At 36.2% G+C, this 21,520-nt stretch overlaps 2 protein-coding genes across 2 annotated transcripts in view; one reads left to right on the top strand and one right to left on the bottom strand.

Moving 5' to 3' along the window:
- LOC120414119 (band 7 protein AGAP004871) overlaps nucleotides 1-21,520 on the top strand; it is a 420,902-nt gene that overhangs the window by 341,807 nt on the left and 57,575 nt on the right. The window lies entirely within an intron of this gene.
- Nucleotides 4,973-20,522, bottom strand: LOC120414128 (uncharacterized). The gene is made up of 4 exons (XM_039575160.2): nucleotides 20,271-20,522; nucleotides 10,330-10,482; nucleotides 5,670-5,933; nucleotides 4,973-5,607 (listed from the first exon to the last, which is right to left on the bottom strand). Exons 1-4 carry the CDS (start codon nucleotides 20,422-20,424, stop codon nucleotides 4,973-4,975), a joined length of 1,206 nt encoding a protein of 401 aa, XP_039431094.2. The 5' UTR covers nucleotides 20,425-20,522.

The raw sequence follows: 21,520 nt of genomic DNA, 5'->3' as shown, positions 1-21,520 counted from the left end.
TTAGTATTTTCATGAACCATTTATTTTTTATTTGTTTTAATAAGTTTGTCTTAAAAATATATAAAGTTCTTGAGTTCTATAGCTAAATAATTAAAAAAAAAAATATAGTGTAAAACATGTCTCTAGTTTGTTGAATTAAATTTCGTGTTGATTATTTTTGAACCTTCTCTGTTTGTTATATGAAACATAATTAATAATTTTAGCTACATACGTGATCATCACTACTTTGTTTCACTTTTTGAAGTACTTAAAAGTATTGTATTGTAAGAAATCACCATTTTTTAAGTTTTTCTTAGGAAAGATGTACTAAAACAAAAAGCTTTGACAATTTATAAACAAAAATAAAACATTTAATAGTTGAATGGAATAACATTTGATAAAAATCAACTGATAATATTAAAAAAAAAAATTAAGTCTATTTTTTAAAATTTAATTAATAGCATTATCATGTGTAATTGTCTAAGATCCACGATTATTAACAACGATCATTACAAATAAAATCAGGAATACCTAATCATTAATCAAAAAATGGAACGTTTTTTGAAAGAATTTTTTTTTAACTAAAAGCTTTTCAGGCTATTCTTGAAATATTCTAGGGTAAGTTTTCAAAATTACCTAATGACCATTTGTAAACTAGTCAGCTTTTTTATCGATTCTCGGTCAATTTACAAATAATCAACACCAAAAATACTATAAATGTCATTCCAGGTCAACTAGGTACACTTTTAGACATGTCCTTCACCAAACTTGGAGGGAACTTTCATCTATCAATAACTATCGAAATTTAAATTGAATTAAATTGAATTAAAATGTAAAAATAATTTTAAATAAATTCAGATACTTTACAGGAATCTTATAATTCTAGTAAATATGTTTAAAAAAAATTAATTAGAATGTTAAAATAGTTTTAAATAAATTCTAATTTTTTAACAGGAGTCTTATCAATCTATTCACTATGTTTTTTTATCAATAAATTTAATTAAAATGTCAAGTGTCCACTGGTTTCCTGATCCGAATTTTTTAGAACAGGTTCCCATTGACCATTTTGGAAAATTTCTGAATCTGATTTTAAATAAATTCAGATTTTTTACAGGAATCTTACTAAGCAACTATGATTTTTTTGAAATAAATTTAATAAAAATGTCAAAATAATTTAAATTAATTGTGATTTTTAAGAGGATTTTGATAAATTCAAATTTTTAAAATAAATTTAATTAATATGTCAAAATAATTTCATATAAATTCTGATATTTTACAGGAATCTTATAATTCCAGTAACTATGTTAATAAAATAAATTTAATTAAAATGTCAAAATAATTTTCAATTCTTTCTAATTCTTTTTTTTTAACAGGAATCTTATAAATCTTGTAACTATGTTTTTTTAAATAAATTCAATTAAAATGTTAAGTGTCCACCGGTTTCCTGATCCGGATTATTTGGAACAGATTCCCATTTGCCATGTTGCAACATTGCTGAATCTGAATTGAAATTAATTCAGCGTTTTCCAGGAATCTTTTAAATCTAGCAACTTTGTTTTTTAAATAAATTTAATTAAGATGTCAAGTGTCCACTGGTTCCCTGATCCGCATTTATTAGAACAAGTTCCCATTGACCACATATATAAATCTGATTTTAAATAAATTTAAATTCATTAAAGGAATCTTGAAAGTTTCTTAACTTAAATATTTGACAACATTTCAACAACTCTTAAAACAGGGTCCGGTTGGCCATCTGGCTACATTTTTTAATCTGTTTTTAAATAAATTTAGATTCTTTTTAAGAAATTTTGAAATTTTCAAACTAAAATATTCTTTTCAAATTTAAATGAAATTGTCAAGTGTTCACTGGTTCCCTGATCCGGAACATTTAGAACAGGTTCCCATTGGCCCCTTGGTCATATTTTGGGAGTCTGAAAATATAAAGTAGCAAAGAATGCTTTAATAACACGTTTTTTTTTCTAAATTGTCTTACACACAGGAATTTTGAAAAAAAAACTTCTTAAATGTTTTCTAGTTTCCGGATCCGGATTAGCCAGAACCGGTTCTCAATGGCCACATTTTCGATAAAACACCTTCGGACATGCTTGGACAAACAATTATTAAAGTTTGTATTGATTGTTTGAAGCAATAGTATGTTTTTTCGCATAAAGAGCAACAAATTTCAACATTTTGAAGATTTCGCTCAGTTTTGGCCAATATTCCGGATTTCCACTGGAACCGGTTGCGGGAACCAACCAATGGGACCATATTTTGGATTTTTCTAACAATATACCGTATAATGACACCGCACAGTGGTCCAGATCGCTAAATTAAGTGGAAAATGGTGAAAAACCAAAAAATTGCGAAGTTTTGGAGCTTTGGTCTTCAGAAGAGTTGTTGCAAATGGAAAGGGGCAACTTTTGGTTTTGTTGAAAATTAGGGTGGTTCACTATTAGGGTGATTTTGAAAATCTAACTTTTCGGGAATATTTTTGGGTTTTTTTTGTCTTCTAAAAAGTTGTTGTGCTTGCCAATCCAAGCAACTTTGTCGAAGACACCAAAATTTTATCCATAGTCTACGCCTTCTACGACCAAATTAATAGAAAGCATCTAAGCAAACCTTCAAATCAGTTTTTTGAATGTGGCAAAGTGTCACGAAATCGATTTTTGGTCATATTTTGTGTTCAAATGATAATTCCACATGGCCAAAAATCAATTTTGCGACACTTTGGGTCTATTCTGAGCAGATTCAGATTCAGCGGGCAAAATTACATGGAAAAACATATATTTGGGCAATTTTTTAAATTTGTTAGGTTGGTCCCATAAGGTTTTCCCTTGAAAATTAGCCTTTTTCAAATGAAGATATCTCTAGATAAAAGAAAAACACCCCTGGGATTTTTTCAGCGTTAGTAGTGCTAAATATCCTCTTTCAAATGCAACCTAGTTCTTAAAATTTGGCTTGCGCCTTTTCGAGATATTTTTATCGTTTTAAATTTGCATCTTTTGTAACTTAAAATGGCTGTAACTTTTGACCCTTAAGTCCAAATTGACCTGTCAAAAAATAAAATTGTTTGTTTTTTAGAGCTCTAAAAGTACCCCGAATAACACTTTTCTCTAAAACTTAACCCTGAATTGCCACATTCAAAAAACTGATTTTTGAAGGTTTGCTTAGATGCTTTCTATTAATTTGGTCGTAGAAGGCGTAGATTATGAGATAAAATTTTGGTTGCTTCGATTAGCAAGCAAAACAACTTTTTAGAAGACAAAAAAAATCCCAAAAATATTCCCGAAAAGTTAGATTTTCAAAATCACCCTAATAGTGAACCACCCTAATTTTCAACAAAACCAAAAGTTGCCCCTTTCCATTTGCAACAACTCTTCTGAAGACACCAAAGCTCCAAAACTTCGCCATTTTTCGGAAAATCCATTTTCCACTTAATTTTGCAATCTCGACCACTGTGCACCGGAAGCATCCAAAACGACCTAGAGGAAATTCTCGTATGTTTGGCAGGTTAAGGACTCGCTCCTAACTCCATCCAATTTGCTGATTTTTACTATTTAAACAACTAATTTTGCAAAACTTTTGATAGAAACTTGCTTGCTCACTTCTTATTGAGCTATTTATCACTCTATTTCAGTTGAAAACGCTTTTAATTGGCTTTAATTGAATGTCAAAGTTCTGACCTGCCAACATCAGAGGCACGCTGGAATTAGATGCTGTTCCGTTAATAGAACTTAAGTTACAGAGAAAACAAAACAAAAAATATTTTTTCGACGGGGGGTGATTCATACACCCAGAACTGGACATCGGCATACGAGAGGATAAAGAGCACGATTTGGTAGTAAAATGGTACTGTGTGCGGACTGAGAGGATAAATCCTGAAATTACCGAGAGTACTTTACTCATGGATTCATCTTCAAAATAAAGTTCATCTACCAAAAAAAAAAGTACCGGTACCGAGACTCGAACCCAAGACCTTCGGCATTTTGATCCGTGCCTTTGCCGTATGGGCCACCATGGTTCGGTGACTAAGTGGCGGTTATTTGTCCATATAAGCCACTCAATAGGATGAACTGTTCCAATAAACGAATGAACACGCGAGAACACTATACTCTCGCAAAATAGCACTTTCTTCACGTTTCTTTTCGTGAGGACTATCCTCTCGTTCATTAACTTTGGGTGTATGCAAAACTGCTGCATTGAATATCTCGAGTTAGGGTAACAATTTAGACATGGGCCAGGTTGCATTGTGTTCAGGAAGCCGATCCCTCGGGGAGTTTTTTTTCGTCTTGCTAATAATCGAAAAAAAAATTACGCTGTGATAGAATGGAAGTTGTTTATGGAGTCGATGCGGTTGTATCCATCCAGAAGCTATCTTTATTGTTTAATTCCGTTTGAAAACCTACTAGTGTAGTGAAAATCTTCTCTGCTATAGTTGGATCAGCTTCGCTAGAATTAGCGATGTTTTTTCACTGGACCAGGAAGAGCTGCAGGATTCTAAAAACTGATTCTAAAAACTGAGAATGACACTCTCGCCGCAGTTCTTCGTCACCCGTAAAATAGAAAAAGTTCTTCTAATCGATCGAAAATTGAAATCACACGCAATTTGACTGCAAAAAATGTCGATGAGAAGACAAAATAAAACAAATACTACTGATTATAAAACAGCTTATTTACTGGTAAAAACAGTCATGCTTGTGCTTGAACAGCCTCCTACTTTGTAGATGTAAACAAAGTGGGATCATTCGAAAATCACTTTACGCATTCTCTATATTCATCACCCAGATGAATACCATTTTTTGCATATTTTTTTTTAATTTTTTTCGATATTCAATAATTTGAAAATTGAATGATATGTAGATGTTTAATCCAAAATGTGCTCCCGAAAAAATTAAAATGAAGCTCAAATGATGAAAATGGTATATATATTTAATTATTTATTTTTATTCCCAATAAAAAGATCTGTTGTTTATCACACAATCATATCACTTCCTTAATTACTAGTGCACGGCTGCTGTACATAATCCAAGCAGAACCCCCTATTATCCACATCCATCGGAGCCTCAACCGAGTCCGTGTGGAACGCCAGATGGAACGGCCTCACCGTCGAAACCACGGTCCTCTCGACGGAACTAACCTCAGCGTTGAAAACCCCACCGCAAATCTTATCCTCGCACGTACTGGCCGTCGGCATTCGATCCGCCACCTTGGCGCACGGAATCAACAGCCAATCGTGCATGCAGGAGTTCGGCGCCCCCTGCGTTCCCCCTCCGACCATCGCCTGGACGGCCATGTTCGAGTTCCCGGACAGCGTAAACGTCCGCGAGCGGTTCCGGCTCACGTCCGGACAGGCCGTGTAGTGGATGCTGCAGAAGTTGCGCTCCGTTCGGATGCACAAACTGTAGTCCTGGTTGGACAGCTGGCGACCACTGGTGGTGTCAAAGTTGAAGCTCTTTATTCGGCCGCTGACCCCGGTGAAGTATTGAAGGCAACCTTGCTCGGCCTTTGAGATTGCTCCGCAGGGGATTTGGGAGATTCGAACCCGCCACGATCGCGGATAGCTCGGACCACTGGTGATTACGGTCAGGATGATTGGATTGCTCTGTCCCATTCCAGCGTCGATGTACACTGGAAGTTTTTTTTAAAGGTTATAGTTATTTAGATCATCCAAGCAGTCCAAGCACACTCACTGTGATCGCCGTTGGACGTGCCGCAAATAGTTGGCGCTGGACTGCCGCCAGAGACCAGGAACTGATCGTTATTGCAGATGTGGTTCACGATTTCCGGTCCGTTGATCGAGAACTGGTCAAAGTCCAGCCGGATCTGACAGATGTCCGGGTGCATTTTCAGCACCGTCAGCTGACAGCTGCCCGTTCCGTCCGTCGTGTCCGGATGGTTCGGATTCACGAAGTAGGTTCCGTTCTCGCGTGCAACTCCACCGCAGGAGGCCATGACTGGAAGAAGAAATATAGCAAAATTGGTTATATAAGTGTTAGATTGATTCCAATCGGATTTGCATGCCTGAAAAATGAAAGATTAGTTTTATTTGTGTTAATGAATCTTTATTTATTTCATCAAGCCAAAAATCACATTTATAGCAAACCTTTAGAGAAAATCAGAATACAGAAGTTATAACCGAAAAAAAATTACTTTTTCAGCCAGTTCCAAAACAACTCAAGCAGAAATACCAAACCAGAAATCACCAAACCAGTGGCCATCAGGTACCATATCGCTACAATATCTTCCAGCGCCAGTATGTCGTCCTCGTCCCACATGTGAAAATCGAACCCATCTTTTTCGTAATCGAATCGGTACATGGCATTCCATTTGTCCCACAACCCCCCTTCAAACAACCAATTGGTTGCGCGTTCAAGTCTTCCGTAGAACGTAAAGTGCTTCATAACTATGTACCTTCTGAACTCCCAACTGACCATTTGATCCAGCATGTAGAACCTACGTTTGGCTCCCCGCTGACCAAAGTCCAGGATCTCTTGGCGCACGTGCCGCTCGATCAAATACTCCCCGTATCGACAGGACACCATGTATCCGTAACGATCGTCAGCCATGTCGTACCTGAAGTTCGGATCTTCGATCGATCGTTCGTGCAGCCGATCGTAGAGGTCTCCTTGGTTTTTTAAAAGCTGTGGGCTACCTGGAGGTACCTTGAACTGGACGTCACTGGCAAAAACTTCGTCAAGGGTTTGCATATCCGGAGTGTAGCGCGTGATAGTCATATACATGATGGCCTTGGCCAGGTACGCCTCGGATAGTAGGAACAACAGTACCATACAGAAGAAACAATAGTATCGCGTGTAGCGGGTCTGCTGATGATCTGCAAGGGAATCCCCAAAAAGCAAGATCATAATCAGGTTGTGAGGGAAGGCTTCAACAAAGAAGCGAGCCAGGATAAGATCAAGCGCCAGGAATGCCACGATCAGCAACCAGACGTTGTACTTGAAGGGATGCACCAGGTGATAGATCACGTTTCGTTGTAGATTTTTTGGGATGATCAGGCAAAATCCTTTCTTGTCGAAGACGGTCAGAGCTGTGCTGAACGGACTCATAAACAACACACTGGAAACCATCAAGTGAATGTTTTTTTCGTTGAGGAATTTTAATACCACCAATTGGTACTTTCCGTAGTCCGGTGAAGTGATTGGTGGTCGTTCCACGAACCGGTAGCGCATCCCAGCATGATCAAAAATCGCCCGACACAGCTCGATGTCCAGCCCGGTGAGCCTACCGTCCAGTGTTACAGAATACGGTGGATCCGCTGGGCTGTACATTACGTTAACTTCACGTCCGCGCCAATCGTTGCAATCGTCCAAGATCGTCGCAACGGAAGAATTCTCGTAGAAGATTTCCGCCGTCTGGTGATCCGCAGGAGACACACGATGAACACGAAGAGGGTCGTTTGAAATGTCCAACATGAGCAGATGAGTACAACTGATTCTCTGGAACACGTCCCGACGAGCCATTGGGACTCCGGAGTTGACAATGATCACATAATACGTACACTCAGGTGGATGCATGAACTCGTTACCGTCGGTTGTCCCATCAACCATGTAAAGAACATTCTTTTTGACATCCGAACTGATTCTGGACTCATGCTTGGGTAACGCCAGCAGGTCGAGTGTGGTCCGGATGTTGTCGAAAATTCGCTCGATAGTGGAGTCTAATTTCGTTTCACCTAACACGATATCCGTTGTTCCAGCCGAGGTTTGCACGATATGATGAAGAAGTTGCGAAACCCATTCCGAGCCTGTGTTCGTCTGAATTTCACCAAGTGCAATACTCAGAAAGGGGATTGCGAGAAATTTTAAGAATGCCATCGCTTCTACTTGGTGTTCAATTGAAATGGAATGAATAACCAGCAAGTTGCTTGTTTTATATGGCTTTAAAAGGCACTTTTTAATTTGAATCATATAATTGATATGAACGCGATTTAATGTACGACTTAATGGAAATCAATACAGACAGTTGATTATTTTAAATGCTTTTACGATACCAATTACTCCATCGATCACTATCATTTAATGGTATCGTTTCATGAAAACCGTAATAGTTACTAAGTGTTTTGATCATAAAAGGATGAGAATGAGAATGAGAATGAGAATGAGAATGAGAATGAGAATGAGAATGAGAATGAGAATGAGAATGAGAATGAGAATGAGAATGAGAATGAGAATGAGAATGAGAATGAGAATGAGAATGAGAATGAGAATGAGAATGAGAATGAGAATGAGAATGAGAATGAGAATGAGAATGAGAATGAGAATGAGAATGAGAATGAGAATAAGAATGAGAATGAGAATGAGAATGAGAATGAGAATGAGAATGAGAATGAGAATGAGAATGAGAATGAGAATGAGAATGAGAATGAGAATGAGAATGAGAATGAGAATGAGAATGAGAATGAGAATGAGAATGAGAATGAGAATGAGAATGAGAATGAGAATGAGAATGAGAATGAGAATGAGAATGAGAATGAGAATGAGAATGAGAATGAGAATGAGAATGAGAATGAGAATGAGAATGAGAATGAGAATGAGAATGAGAATGAGAATGAGAATGAGAATGAGAATGAGAATGAGAATAAGAATGAGAATGAGAATGAGAATGAGAATGAGAATGAGAATGAGAATGAGAATGAGAATGAGAATGAGAATGAGAATGAGAATGAGAATGAGGAAGAGAATAAGAATAAGAATGAGAATGAGAATGAGAATGAGAATGAGAATGAGAATGAGAATGAGAATGAGAATGGGTAATTCTCCGCCAACTCACACAGCAGTTGCCCCGACCCCTCTTCGATTTGCGTGAAACTTTGTCCTAAGGGGTAACTTTTGTCCCTGATCACGAATCCGAGGTCCGTTTTTTGATATCTCGTGACGGAGGGGCGGTACGACCCCTTCCATTTTTAAACATGCGAAAAAAGAGGTGTTTTTCAATAATTTGCAGCCTGAAACGGTGATGAGATAGAAATTTGGTGTCAAAGGGACTTTTATGTAAAATTAGACGCCCGATTTGATGGCGTACTCAGAATTCCGAAAAAACGTATTTTTCATCGAAAAAAACACTAAAAAAGTTTTAAAAATTCTCCCATTTTCCGTTACTCGACTGTAAAAAATTTTGGAACATGTCATTTTATGGGAAATTTAATGTACTTTTCGAATCTACATTGTCCCAGAAGGGTCATTTTTTCATTTAGAACAAAATTTTTCATTTTAAAATTTCGTGTTTTTTCTAACTTTGCAGGGTTAATTTTTAGAGTGTAACAATGTTCTACAAAATTGTAGAGCAGACAATTACAAAAATTTTGATATATAAACATAAGGGGTTTGCTTATAAACATCACGAGTTATCGCGATTTTACGAAAAAAAGTTTTGAAAAAGTTGGTCGTCATCGATCATGGCCGTTCATGGTCACCCGCGACAGACACGGACGACGAAACAAAGAGAAACGCAAAAAGTAACTTTTTCAAAACTTTTTTTCGTAAAATCGCGATAACTTGTGATGTTTATAAGCAACCCCCATATGTCTATATATCAAAATTTTTGTAATTGTCTGCTCTACAACTTTGTAGAACATTGTTACACTCTAAAAAATAACCCTGCAAAGTTAGAAAAAACACGAAATTTTAAAATGAAAAATTTTGTTCTAAATGAAAAAATGACCCTTCTGGGACAATGTAGATTCGAAAAGTACATTAAATTTCCCATAAAATGACATGTTCCAAAATTTTTTACAGTCGAGTAACGGAAAATGGGAGAATTTTTAAAACTTTTTTAGTGTTTTTTTCGATGAAAAATACGTTTTTTCGGAATTCTGAGTACGCCATCAAATCGGGCGTCTAATTTTACATAAAAGTCCCTTTGACACCAAATTTCTATCTCATCACCGTTTCAGGCTGCAAATTATTGAAAAACACCTCTTTTTTCGCATGTTCAAAAATGGAAGGGGTCGTACCGCCCCTCCGTCACGAGATATCAAAAAACGGACCTCGGATTCGTGATCAGGGACAAAAGTTACCCCTTAGGACAAAGTTTCACGCAAATCGAAGAGGGGTCGGGGCAACTTTTCCCGATTTCGTGTGAGTTGGTAGAGAATTAAAAGAATGAGAATGAGAATGAGAATGAGAATGAGAATGAGAATGAGAATGATAATGAGAATGAGAATGAGAATGAGAATGAGAATGAGAATGAGAATGAGAATGAGAATGAGGTTAACTTTGAAATTTCTTTCAGATTTTTTAAGAAATGTTATATTTTTGTAGAGTTGACCAATTTTTTACGGAATCGTTAATGATGCTATGCCCCAAAAATTACAAACCCAACACCCAAACTTACAAATGCAACAGGTTCCGTACCCTCCGGCGCACGGTCCAGCCGGGATGCCTCCCCTCAGCACGCACTCGTTGTTGGGCTGGCACGATCCGTACTCCCCGGAGGACGCCGAACAGAGTCCCTGGCCCCACTGGAACACGGTGAAAATGGGCAAAACTTGAGAAGAATAGAAGCAAAAAAGGTCAAAATTAATGATAATTTGATTCATCACCATCTCGTTACGATTCATACTCCAAGGAGTGTCTCTCCCCAGATTGATGAATTACTTCGGATGAGAGATATCCCAGAGGAGACAAATTAAAAGCTGCTTCAAACAGCACTCAAAACTCCCTCCAATCATTTATCAACATTGATTAAGCCGCAACCAAAGCCACTTTGTTTTTCCTCTGATGTTGCCCTAAACGATGTGCTTCCCCCGCATGTAATTGAGTCATAAAACATACTCCATCATTTTCCCTCCGAGCCTTTCCTTTTTCGACCATGGAAACTACTGTAACGATTTGGCAGTTAAGCCAGCGCGTTCCAGCCCACAGTCAAGTCCCGGAGAAGTCTAGTCAGTCTTTGAGCGAAGCTTATTGGATTTGACTTTGGGGATGAGGCAGGAACCAACCGTGGATGGTCAAAGTCAAACAAGAAGCTTTCTCACTTTTGCCACCCACCCATAGACAAACACACACACAAACATGTCTGACAGAGTCAGTGTGATGAGTGGCATCTTGGCCCTGCTCACTTCCACTACCCCGGAAGGACGTGTGAGGAATACTTAGTGAAAGCTTCGGCACACATACAGTAGCTATATACTTTGAAACTGCTGCTCAAGATGCATCGTTGGGTATTAGTACTGAGCTGTTATTGAACGGAAAAGATCACGAAAGTTAAATTGATGGTAAGTTTCATTATAAAAACTTCAGATTTTTCTAGTAGAATTGTGTTTAAAATTAGGCTTTACTTAAACTATAAAAAAAATGATGCAATAATCAGAAAAAAACAACACAAACATAAATTTGGTTTCAATTTTTTTTTCAAAATAATATAAAATCAGGCATTCCGTGCATCTTAGCTCATCTTCCATCGAAGAAACTCCCAGTACGAGGAGAGCCTCGAACAAAGTGTGATTATCCAACTCGGCTCCATTTCGGAAGATTGAAGACTAGGCCCTGGAAAGGCGCTAACGAGTGCCACCGCCGCGCCGCTGACTTCCACGCCCAACGGCCTCACTCGGCTGGCTCACTGTTTGTCGCCGTCAATTTCCTTGAATGGGTGGCACTGAGCAGCATTCCAAACGAGCCTGCTTCTTCTAGCTTTTTTTTCTCCTTCACGGGAATGCTTTTCAGAAGACGCGAGGTATCTGTTTGTATACTTGGGCTAGCATATTAGACCGGAAAACGTGGCACGGTGCCACCGCACTAGGTTCAGTAATCTGCCCCATTAATCATATCCTTAGAGGTTTTGTTTGCTGAAGAATGGAGCTGCCGGTTAGAGGAGCATAGAATCTCGTTGAAAAAGATTTCTCTGGGCACAACAAACAAATGATGGATCAAATTTTCACATTCCATATTTTGTACATTCTACTGTTACAAATTTGCAAATTATCAACAAATTGACGAAAATATGTTTTGCCAAAAGTTTTAGATTTTTTACTAACTACAGTTATCCCACATATTCGGAACACTTTTATAATAATTTGTCAATAGCATGCCAAAAGTAGCTTTTCTGTCGACCTTACTATTTTTGGAACCTTCATTTGGAATTTATCTTGCTATTTCACTAGTAAAAGTAGTACTTTTTGAACAAAAAAACTTCATTCCAAGACTATTTTGACCAGAGCAGCAAAACACTGCCTGTCTCATAATTGTGGGATGTTATCGTGCCTCCCACTATTGTGGGACACCTTAATTTAACTGATATTTTCACAAAAAAAGTTATCAAACCATGTATAAAACATCACTAAGCTTGAGTTTCATTGGTTTCAGTGTGAGAAGTCATTATTTGGTAATAAATATGTACTCCTGGAGAGATTCAAAGTTTGTTTACATTCGTAAGAAAAAAGTGTTCCGAATTTGTGGATTTCAAGGGTCAAAGTAATTCTTCAAAAACTTCATATTAAAGTTAAGTCGATACAGCATTCGAAAGATCACAAGAAAAGCTTTCAAATGAAGGTAAAAGCGAATCATTAAGTTCAATTATCGATTTGCTATGATTTTTTGAACATTGACCGATCTGGAAACCGTTCCGAATATGTGGGATGACTGTATCATCCTAAAATTTGAATTCCTTTGTGGACCATCATTCAGTGAGGTACTCCTGGATTTTAGCTCCTGAAAAGTGCTTAAAAAGTGCAAAAATGCCTCAGGGCAAGAAAAAGAGGCGGTCCTCACCAGAGGGATCGGCAGATTTGAAGAAGCTAAAGAATGCCGAAGCGCTACCTGCAAAGCCAGGCAGTTTGAGCAAGGACGCTCAAAAATTGTCTGGAAACCAGTTCGCTACCCTCCCTGTGTACGTGAGCGAGAAGGAAGAATTTGAACGACGGGAAAAGTTGCCACCCATTTTTGTGAAAACATCGTCATCGGATTCGGTGCGAAAGTGGCTGACCGGGTTTATCAAATCTGGTGCTTTACGAGCATCCATTCGCTTGTGTGCTGATGGACTCAAAATTCTGCTACCTACCAGAAAGGATTACACTACGTTCGGGATTTCCTGAACAATACAAAGATTGAATACTACAGCCATGACGATCCAGGTAAACGCCCCATGAAACGGGTGCGGGACATTTCGCCGAATGTCGTTTCGCCGACGGTCATTTTGCCGAAGGTCATTTCGCCGAAAGTCGTTTCGCCGCATGGGACGTTTCGCCGAATGGGACGTTTCGCCGAATTGACAAATAATCGTAAAATAAATTTATAAAATGGACACAAATTGTATTAACATCTCTGAAAAAGTTTAATGTGATTTTGCAATCTTTTAAAAAAAAAAAAATTTGTTTCTTAGTATGTTATTTTTATAAGTTTATGCATTAAAACATGCATAAACAGTCGCTTAAGAAATAATCTAGTTGAAACAAATTGTGCGAGTTTATGCATTCTTTCAAAGCAGTTATTTAATTACAGCAAACAATTTTAAATCATTTCTGTGAGTTTTTGCATTCTTGTTTTAAGTTTTAAATATCATTTGAATTATTTCTGTGAGTTTTTGCGTTCTGTTAACCATGAGCAGTTCTTTTAATTTTCTGCTTATAATTTTGATAAATTTCTGTTAGTTTTTGCATTCTTTGTATTTTAAGCGTATTATTTGTATAATTTTTGTAAGTTTTTGTATTCTTTCCAACATGAGGAGTTCTTTTGATTTTCAGCATAACATTTTGAAAAAAATGCCGGTAGTTTTTGCATTCTTTGTTTACTGAGCATATTTTTGCCTTCCTCACCTCACTGAGGCAAGGCTATAAAATCACTCAAAAATTGAACTTTTTAAATAAGCCTTCTAGATATACCTTTACGTATACATATCGGCTCAGAATCAAATTCCGAACAAATGTCTGTGCGTGTGGATGGACGTAGAATTTTTTTTTCTCACTCACTTTTCTCGGAACTGGCCCGACCGATTTTGTCCGGATCTATGTTTTCAGATTCGCCTTCAGGTCTTTAAGTCTTTTTTTAATTTCATCCGGTTTGGTGCAGTACTTCAAAAGTTATGTTAGAAAAACTGTTTTGGTTGTGCTAAAAAGGGTCATTATTTACATAATTTGAAAGCTCCGGCGGATAGCTGTCGGAACTTTCCGCTCAGTGCACGCCGTGCACGCACACAAACACTCAGTGCTTTCAAATGAATAATAAAAATTTATCATAGATGGCAGCACTCAGATGTATAGTGTCTTTACTAAGTAAGCGTTAGCCAAAGCATTCAGGAGGAAGGCAGCAACCACCTTCTGGTGGATTAAGTAACGTTTTAAATTATTTCTGAGAGTTTTTGCATTCTTTCAAACATGAACAGTTTATTTTTATTTTCGGCTTATAATAATGATTATTTTTTTTTGTTTTTGCATTCTTTGTTTTTTAAGCAAATTATTTGTATAATTATTGTGAGTTTTTGCATTCTTTCAAACATGAGCAGTTCTTTTAGTTGGCTGCTTATAATTTAAATTATTTCTGTTTGTTTTTGGATTCTTTGTTTTTCAAGTAATTTATTTGTATAATTTTTGGGAGTTTTTGCATTCTTTCAAACATGAGCAGTTCTTTTGGTTTTCAGCACAACATTTTGCAAAATTGCTGTAAGTTTTTGCATTCTATATTTTTGGTATATTTTTCAATTATTTCGGTGAGTTTATGTATATTTAGTTTTTTAAGCATATTATATCTATAATTTTTGTTAGGTTTTGCAATCTTTCAAACATGAGCATTTTTTTTCATTTTTAAGCTTAGAAAAATTTCTGATAGTTTTTGCATTCTTCATTTTTTAAGCAGATTATTTGTATTATTTCTGTGAGTTTTTGCATTCTTTGAAACATGAGAAGTTCTTTACTTTTTTAATTATTATGTTATTATCTTGCCACTCCTTCTCAAGTTTGCATGAGTGAATTACAAGATGGCACTGCAGCGAACAAATAGCATAAATTATACAAAAAAAAAACAATTTTATTCAATTCGGCGAAACGTCCATTCGGCGAAATGACTTTCGGCGAAACGTACCATTCGGCGAAACGACATTCGGCGAAATGACCGTCGGCGAAACGACATTCGGCGAAACGTACCAGATCCCATGAAACAGGTCATCCGAGGCCTGTACGACATGGATGTGAGTGTGCTGAAAGAAGAGCTCAAAACTCTTAAGTTGAACGTGATCGAAGTCTTCAAGATGACGAGACACAACAAGGACATCAAGTATCGTGATCAACTGTACCTAGTTCATCTCGAGAAAGGATCGACAAGGCCGTCTGAGCTGAAGGCAGTTCGGGCAATTTTCAACATCATCGTGACTTGGGAACGTTATCGTCCAGTGCACCGTGACGTGACACAGTGTTCGAACTGTTTGCAGTTTGGACATTTTTTTTTTTCTGTCTGAGTAATCTACCACTGAAACCTGATTATAGGTCTATTGTAGGATTGCCCAATTTACTGTTGTTGGGCCTTTCTGTTGACTTCGCACGCAAACACCATTGTATTGGGTGAACGCGTGTGTCGACCAGCCGAAAAGCCGTAACTCTTGTAGACCACCTTCCATGCGTTCTTCTTTTATATTGTGCATCGCTAGAACCAGAGCAGTATTGTATTGCTATATAAGCTCTTCTCAGCGCTTGGCCAAGCTTCTTACACAGCACTGCTAGGTTCTGAGCACAACCTTTGCACCGGGTGATAAATGCTAGGCGATTATTTGCACTCGAAAAACGCTTGGAAGGTTGGGCCGGGGAGCCAAGGATTTGAACCCGAGTTTTTTCACAAGCAGGAATTTGCGTTGTAAAGCAACATGCAAGTTTGGACATGGTGGAAGGAACTGTTTCATCAAGAGTCGTTGTGCAACCTGCGGAGGTGAGCACAAAACTCAAGCTTGCAACACAATCAACGAGAACATTGAAGCCAAATGCTTCAATTGCGGCGGCGACCATTCGAGCAGGAATCGAAACTGCCCAAAACGAGCTGAGTTTGTAAAAATTCGGCAGCAAGCGACGACAAGGCACCAACCAAATCGTCGCAAAACACCACCAACTTTCACAGACGTGGATTTTCCTGCTTTGGCGTCACCTGGAGCGGGATCTGTTCGAGTGGTTCCAAATCTGCAGCCATTGCCGTTGAATCAGCGGCAAAGAGTTGCAGAGCATACAACACCTCCAGGCTTCAGTCAGCAACCGAGGGAAAACCAACCAACATCAACGGGTGAAGGCAGCAGTGACCTGTTTTCACCACAAGAACTTCTGAACATTTTCATCGAGATGACAACAACTCTGTGTGGGTGCAAAACTCGCCAGGAACAAGTAAGAACTCTTGGAGCATTCATCTTAAAATACAGTTCGTAGTTTACTCGTTCTAGTGATTTTGAATATTTCAATGGATTTATTATTTTTTTTTAGTTTTAGGTTAGGGTTAGCTGTTTAAGTGATTTTTTTTCTTTTTTACCCAAATGTATTCAATTCAATGCAATAATGTAAAACAATTTGAAGCAAATAAATAAATGCGATCAGTTAATAATAAAACGAAAAATACAACAAAGATGAAGAGCATTAGGCCATACCACTTATCATGTAAAAGAAATGTAATTATTATAAGAATGTTCAATAAAGACATATTTAATTTCAAAAAAAAATTCCTAAAATTTGAACTTGTTTTGTTTTAACAAAAAAAAAGTTGTTTCGGCAATAATTTCTCTTGCCCCCTTATTTTGAAGGAAAGCTGTTGATATTTTTGAGTCAACAATGTTTTCATGAAACTCTTTTATTTCAGGATCTCTGTCACATCATTTGATCTTTTATGAAAAATATATTTTTTTTAATACAAACACACTCAGTTTCTTAGTCAGAATCCTGCCTAAAACAAAACAATTTATCGCTTGGTAAAAAATATATGATGAATTTTGACAAATTTATGTCAATTTTTGCAGAGTTTGACAAAACTATTAATAATTAGCCAAAGTTGTTTTTATTTCGCCAGAATTGTGTGGAAGTTCAGCAGAAAATTCTTAGTGTAAAGATCAAGAATATAGTTTGGCTTATTTCTGTGCATTTCAAACAACCAGGACCACTACTGCTCTATTTTTGGTATTTATGTTATCCTTTTACCTAGGATAACATTTCCACTTCGCTTCTCTTTAAGATTTTGAAACAAATTTATTTTTATGCCAATTTCACTACAAATAATCGAATCACTAAAAAATCGTTTTCCTTCTTTAGATTTCCGAGCATCAATTTGACCCCAAAAGTACCCTATTCCAATTTAATTACGAAAATGGACGTTTAGACTAGAGCGTCAAATTTCCCGTCCCGAAAAAAAAACCCGGAAATTCCTGGGATTTCCCGGAAAATAAGATTTCCCGTTTCCCGGGAAATTTATAAATTTCACGGGAATTTCCGAAATTCAAGCGGAAGCATTTATATTCTAAACTTTTTGGAACCGATATTTTGAAAAAGATCTGAAAAAAAAAATTTAATAAAAAAAATTCAACATTATTTTGTTCAATAATATTAATTGTTAAGTTCATATATTTATTAGATTATCAGAAATTTTGATATAAACATTCATTTCTGATGATATTAATTTCTGAAGCAACTGGAAAAAGATCTTGCATAATGTTAATGATTTACTACACTGTAGGTATGATTTTTATAGAATTACTGGTGTTATTTTTTTAAATGTAATAACCCCTTACTGTCAAAGAAATATAGAGTGTTTGTTTTACATTTTTTGTTTACAATGATCAAATGAGACGTATAATTTGAATCATGTTTTTGTGCTATGAAAAAACATTCAAACGAACTCAATGATAAACCTGAAAATCATGTGGTATAACAAATCCTTTTAAAAAAATCATTAAAAAACACTGTATATGGTTTGAGAGGTGCTCAAAAACTTAGTAAAACAAACACTAGAAATATGGCTTTAAGGAAATAATAAAAAGCTGTACCATTTTGTTCGAGAGCTGAAACCAGTATGACTTGTTTTAGAAAAGATATTTGTCGTAAAAAACATAATTTCTGACTATTTTTTTCATTTCAAATGTATTTCGCCCATTTTTTTTAATTAGGTTTATACTTTATGGGAGCCAGGGATGCCACATGATTTTTTTAAAATGTCTGTGAAAAAGTCTGTGTATGTCTGTGTCTTTGTCTAAAATTCAACTAAATCAATTTACAGTCATAGAAATCCATCAAAAATTGTGTTTTTAAGCATTTGAAGACTAACGAAATAAGTTTCGATTGATATTTTAACAAAATAACAATTTAATGAAGTTTTTAAAAAGTCTGTGTACCTCAAAAAATGTCTGACACGAGCTCAAATGTCTGTGAAATACAGACAAATCTGTGTATCTGGCATCCCTGATGGGAGCCTTCCCTATGATCAAGAAGCTATTTTGTGTCATTGGTTCAACCATAAAGTCCCCATTTTATGATCGATTTGGTGTCTTCGGCAAAATTGTAAGTTCAAAAAAGGCGCAAAGAAAAAAATACCGATTTTTAACTTTCCAGTAATTGTATTTTTTTTTAAGATTTTTTTATTTGTTTAAAACGGGAAAAAAAGACCGCAACTGAGCCACATTATGAAGAAATATTTTTAAATAAAGTTTTTGGTAAAAAAAAAATAAAATCGATACTGCAACCAGAAAGTACTTTACACATTATTTGATAAATTGTACCGTTTTCAAAAAATGGCCACTTAAAATTTAGTTTTATCTGCAAAATTCCCGTTTATCAATTTTTTAAAAAGGTGTCCATGATTGTTGATTCCTGAAAATAGTTTTCCAAGAGTCTGAAAAAAAATCAATAAAATTTCCTAAGGAACATTGAAGAGGAGCACTGGTTGCTGAAATACAATGAAATAAAAAGAAAAGAAACAAGAAACATGTTTTTTTAATCTCTTCCAAAGCTTTTTACTTCTTGTGCCAATATTTCAGGATTTAATGGACCAATTTTCAATATTTAATAATGAAATATTTGTGAAATTTTATGATCTTTTTAAAAAAATATGTTCCACGTTTTTAATCAAGACTAACATTTCATAAGGGCATTTAAAATAACGCCCATTGAAAATTTGGTGATTTAACATTAAAACTAAAGACATTTTTTTAGTAAAATTTAACACACATTTAAAAAAATCATAACTCGACTTCATACGTCTTCAAGGCTTAAAAGTTGTATTAAAATATTTCATAATTAAAAAAATACTAATTTTGGAAAATTTAATGTTTGTGAATAAAAAGTCATAGAGAAGGACCCCAAAAAGTTTGAACCAAATTAAACAATAGGACTAAATCCATTTCCGGGTTTGGTGAAGAATTGCTATGCTGTCTAGGAATGCTTTGCACTGTCCTAGATTTTTCAACATACTTTGCTACGAGTTGAAAGCTAATGGCATAGGTTTGTATAAAAAATGTGAAAAACACATGAAGCCGTTGCCTGTGTTTCATCCTGTCCGTACAATTGATTTGCAATAATAAGTTTTAATTTTTTTTGCAAAAAAAAAAAAACAAAATTTTGACAAAAAAAAATTTGGTACTGATCGTTGAAAATTTAAAAAAAAATTAAATGATTTTAAACTACCCCGAACATGCTTAAAATGTTTCTAAGCACAGAAAATTGGATTTAAAATTGATTTCAGCTAATTGCACCTTAATTTTCATTGCAGTTTTGACATTTTTTTTTAAAATCTTTTTTTGTTCTTTTGGGTGACAAATGCTTTTAAAAATATTTGCAACAAATTAGTATTTCTCAGCTTTTCGTCGAGCAAAAGTTCCTCAAAATGAGAGGTACTCGAGAAAAACTAAATTCCCTAATAAAAACCATCTATTAATTTGATAATATTATAATTTTGTTATGCCATTGTAATAATAATTCATCAAGAAAGTGTTAAGATTTGCATCGCAGTTGAGTTTTGTAATTCATTGTTAGTTACACTTTCATAATTCAACTAAAACATTTTCTCATTTTTTTCCTCCATCGCTTCAAATATCGATTTCTAAAATTTTCCTCAAATTATCTCAAACTTGCACCAATTTCCGAACACCACACCAAAAGCGAATTAGATAAGTGGATATTACTGGCATAAAAAGATGATGGTGATGATGATGACGATCCCGATAATCGGCATTAAGTCGGACACGTCTCACTTGGCCAAAAGTCTCTCGTCCCTCGGCCGGCCCAAAAATGCCGGAAACTTGTAAGGAATCTTACTCCCCCACCTCTCACCCAAAAAAAAAAGCATCAAAAACTTGACTGCAAAATTTTACTCCTCTTTCGTCCTCCTTACATCTTCCATCCCTGATGGCGGCAAAATTCGAAAGAGCTCTCGATTTCCTTGCCTCACTGGCATCGGCAGCACTTGACCAAATTGCCATCGTCGTCAGCAGCCTGGCCAGGACCAGCTTCCAGCCCGAGGAAAGGATGATGCCTTTCCGTTCCATTAGAAGCCACACACACACACTTTCACTTATACACTCCAAAACAGCCCACCCACAATCAAGAGTACACTTGAAAATGCGTTTTTCACTTTTTTTGCTGCAGAATTAAATTTGGACCATTTTTCCGACACTGAGATATTAGTACTTTACTGGCGCACGGCTGGCGTGGAAATGGTGGGAAATTTGCTATTTGCGGCGCATAAAAACAAACATATTTATAATTTTTAAGTCTACCGGCCGGATGGTTGAACTGAACCATTGTGTTGGGCCGAGCAAGGGGGGTGATGTCGCGTTTATGTTGCTGCTTTTTTTTGTTTAACTTTCCAGTGTATGATCACACTAAACACATGCAGGTGACTGCAAAGAGGAAAGAAAAACATTGGCACTTTTTAATGTTCGCCGTTGGTATGCATCTGATTTCCTTAATATAAATGGCCTGAAATATTGTATTTTTAATATTGAAAATTTTCAAAAACTTTCTAGATTTCTATTGCAAATTTTGGTATTTTTGTGGTAGGTTATTTTTTTTACCGATTCCCTCTGAAACTATAGAAAAACATTGATCAATTTCGACAAGGTTATGAATTTTGCATCAAAATGACTTATCAAAACGAATGCTTTCATTTGAAATAATGACTTTTTTAGATGACTTTATTAATTCTGGATTACCCTCTTTGCCATAGGAATAAAATGGATTGGTATTGCTGTCGTCATCCAAACACAAAATTTTGGTTTGAAGTGTCCATTTTATATCTTAAACTGCTCTACCCAAAGCGTTCTCAAACTCAGATGGTAGTACCAGAAATCCCCTACTTTTTTATCTGAGTTTGAATATTATGCTATTTTTTCACAGAAATGCCAATAACACTCTTTAGAACTTACCAATTGAGATGCCTCACACTGCATTTTGTTGCTTTTTTTTAATTGAATTTTGCCTTAGTTACAGCCTTTTGAAGATTTTGGACGATTTTCATCCTTAAAAAAATGTATTCCGATTTACCCCACTTTCCGTTGACCTAGAGTGCTCATATTTGACACAAATGCTAGTTATATATGTCCAAACAACCCCTGATAGATGGTGAGGTCGAAAGGAGAAGGT

The sequence above is a fragment of the Culex pipiens genome, chromosome 3 (assembly GCF_016801865.2).
Source record: "Culex pipiens pallens isolate TS chromosome 3, TS_CPP_V2, whole genome shotgun sequence".
Lineage (NCBI taxonomy): Eukaryota > Metazoa > Arthropoda > Insecta > Diptera > Culicidae > Culex > Culex pipiens.
This window is presented reverse-complemented; position numbering and strand designations above follow the sequence as displayed.

Bases quoted from the DNA above. Each gene is read 5' to 3' on its own strand.
- LOC120414128 (XM_039575160.2), bottom strand. From the start codon at position 20,424: ATGGAACGGAAAGGCATCATCCTTTCCTCGGGCTGGAAGCTGGTCCTG. The intron at 10,483-20,270 runs GTAAGGAGGACG...ATTCTTCTCAAG, and splicing joins CGCCATCAGGGATGGAAGAT to TTTTGCCCATTTTCACCGTG. The intron at 5,934-10,329 runs GTAAGTTTGGGT...TTCTTCTTCCAG, and splicing joins GTACGGAACCTGTTGCATTT to TCATGGCCTCCTGCGGTGGA.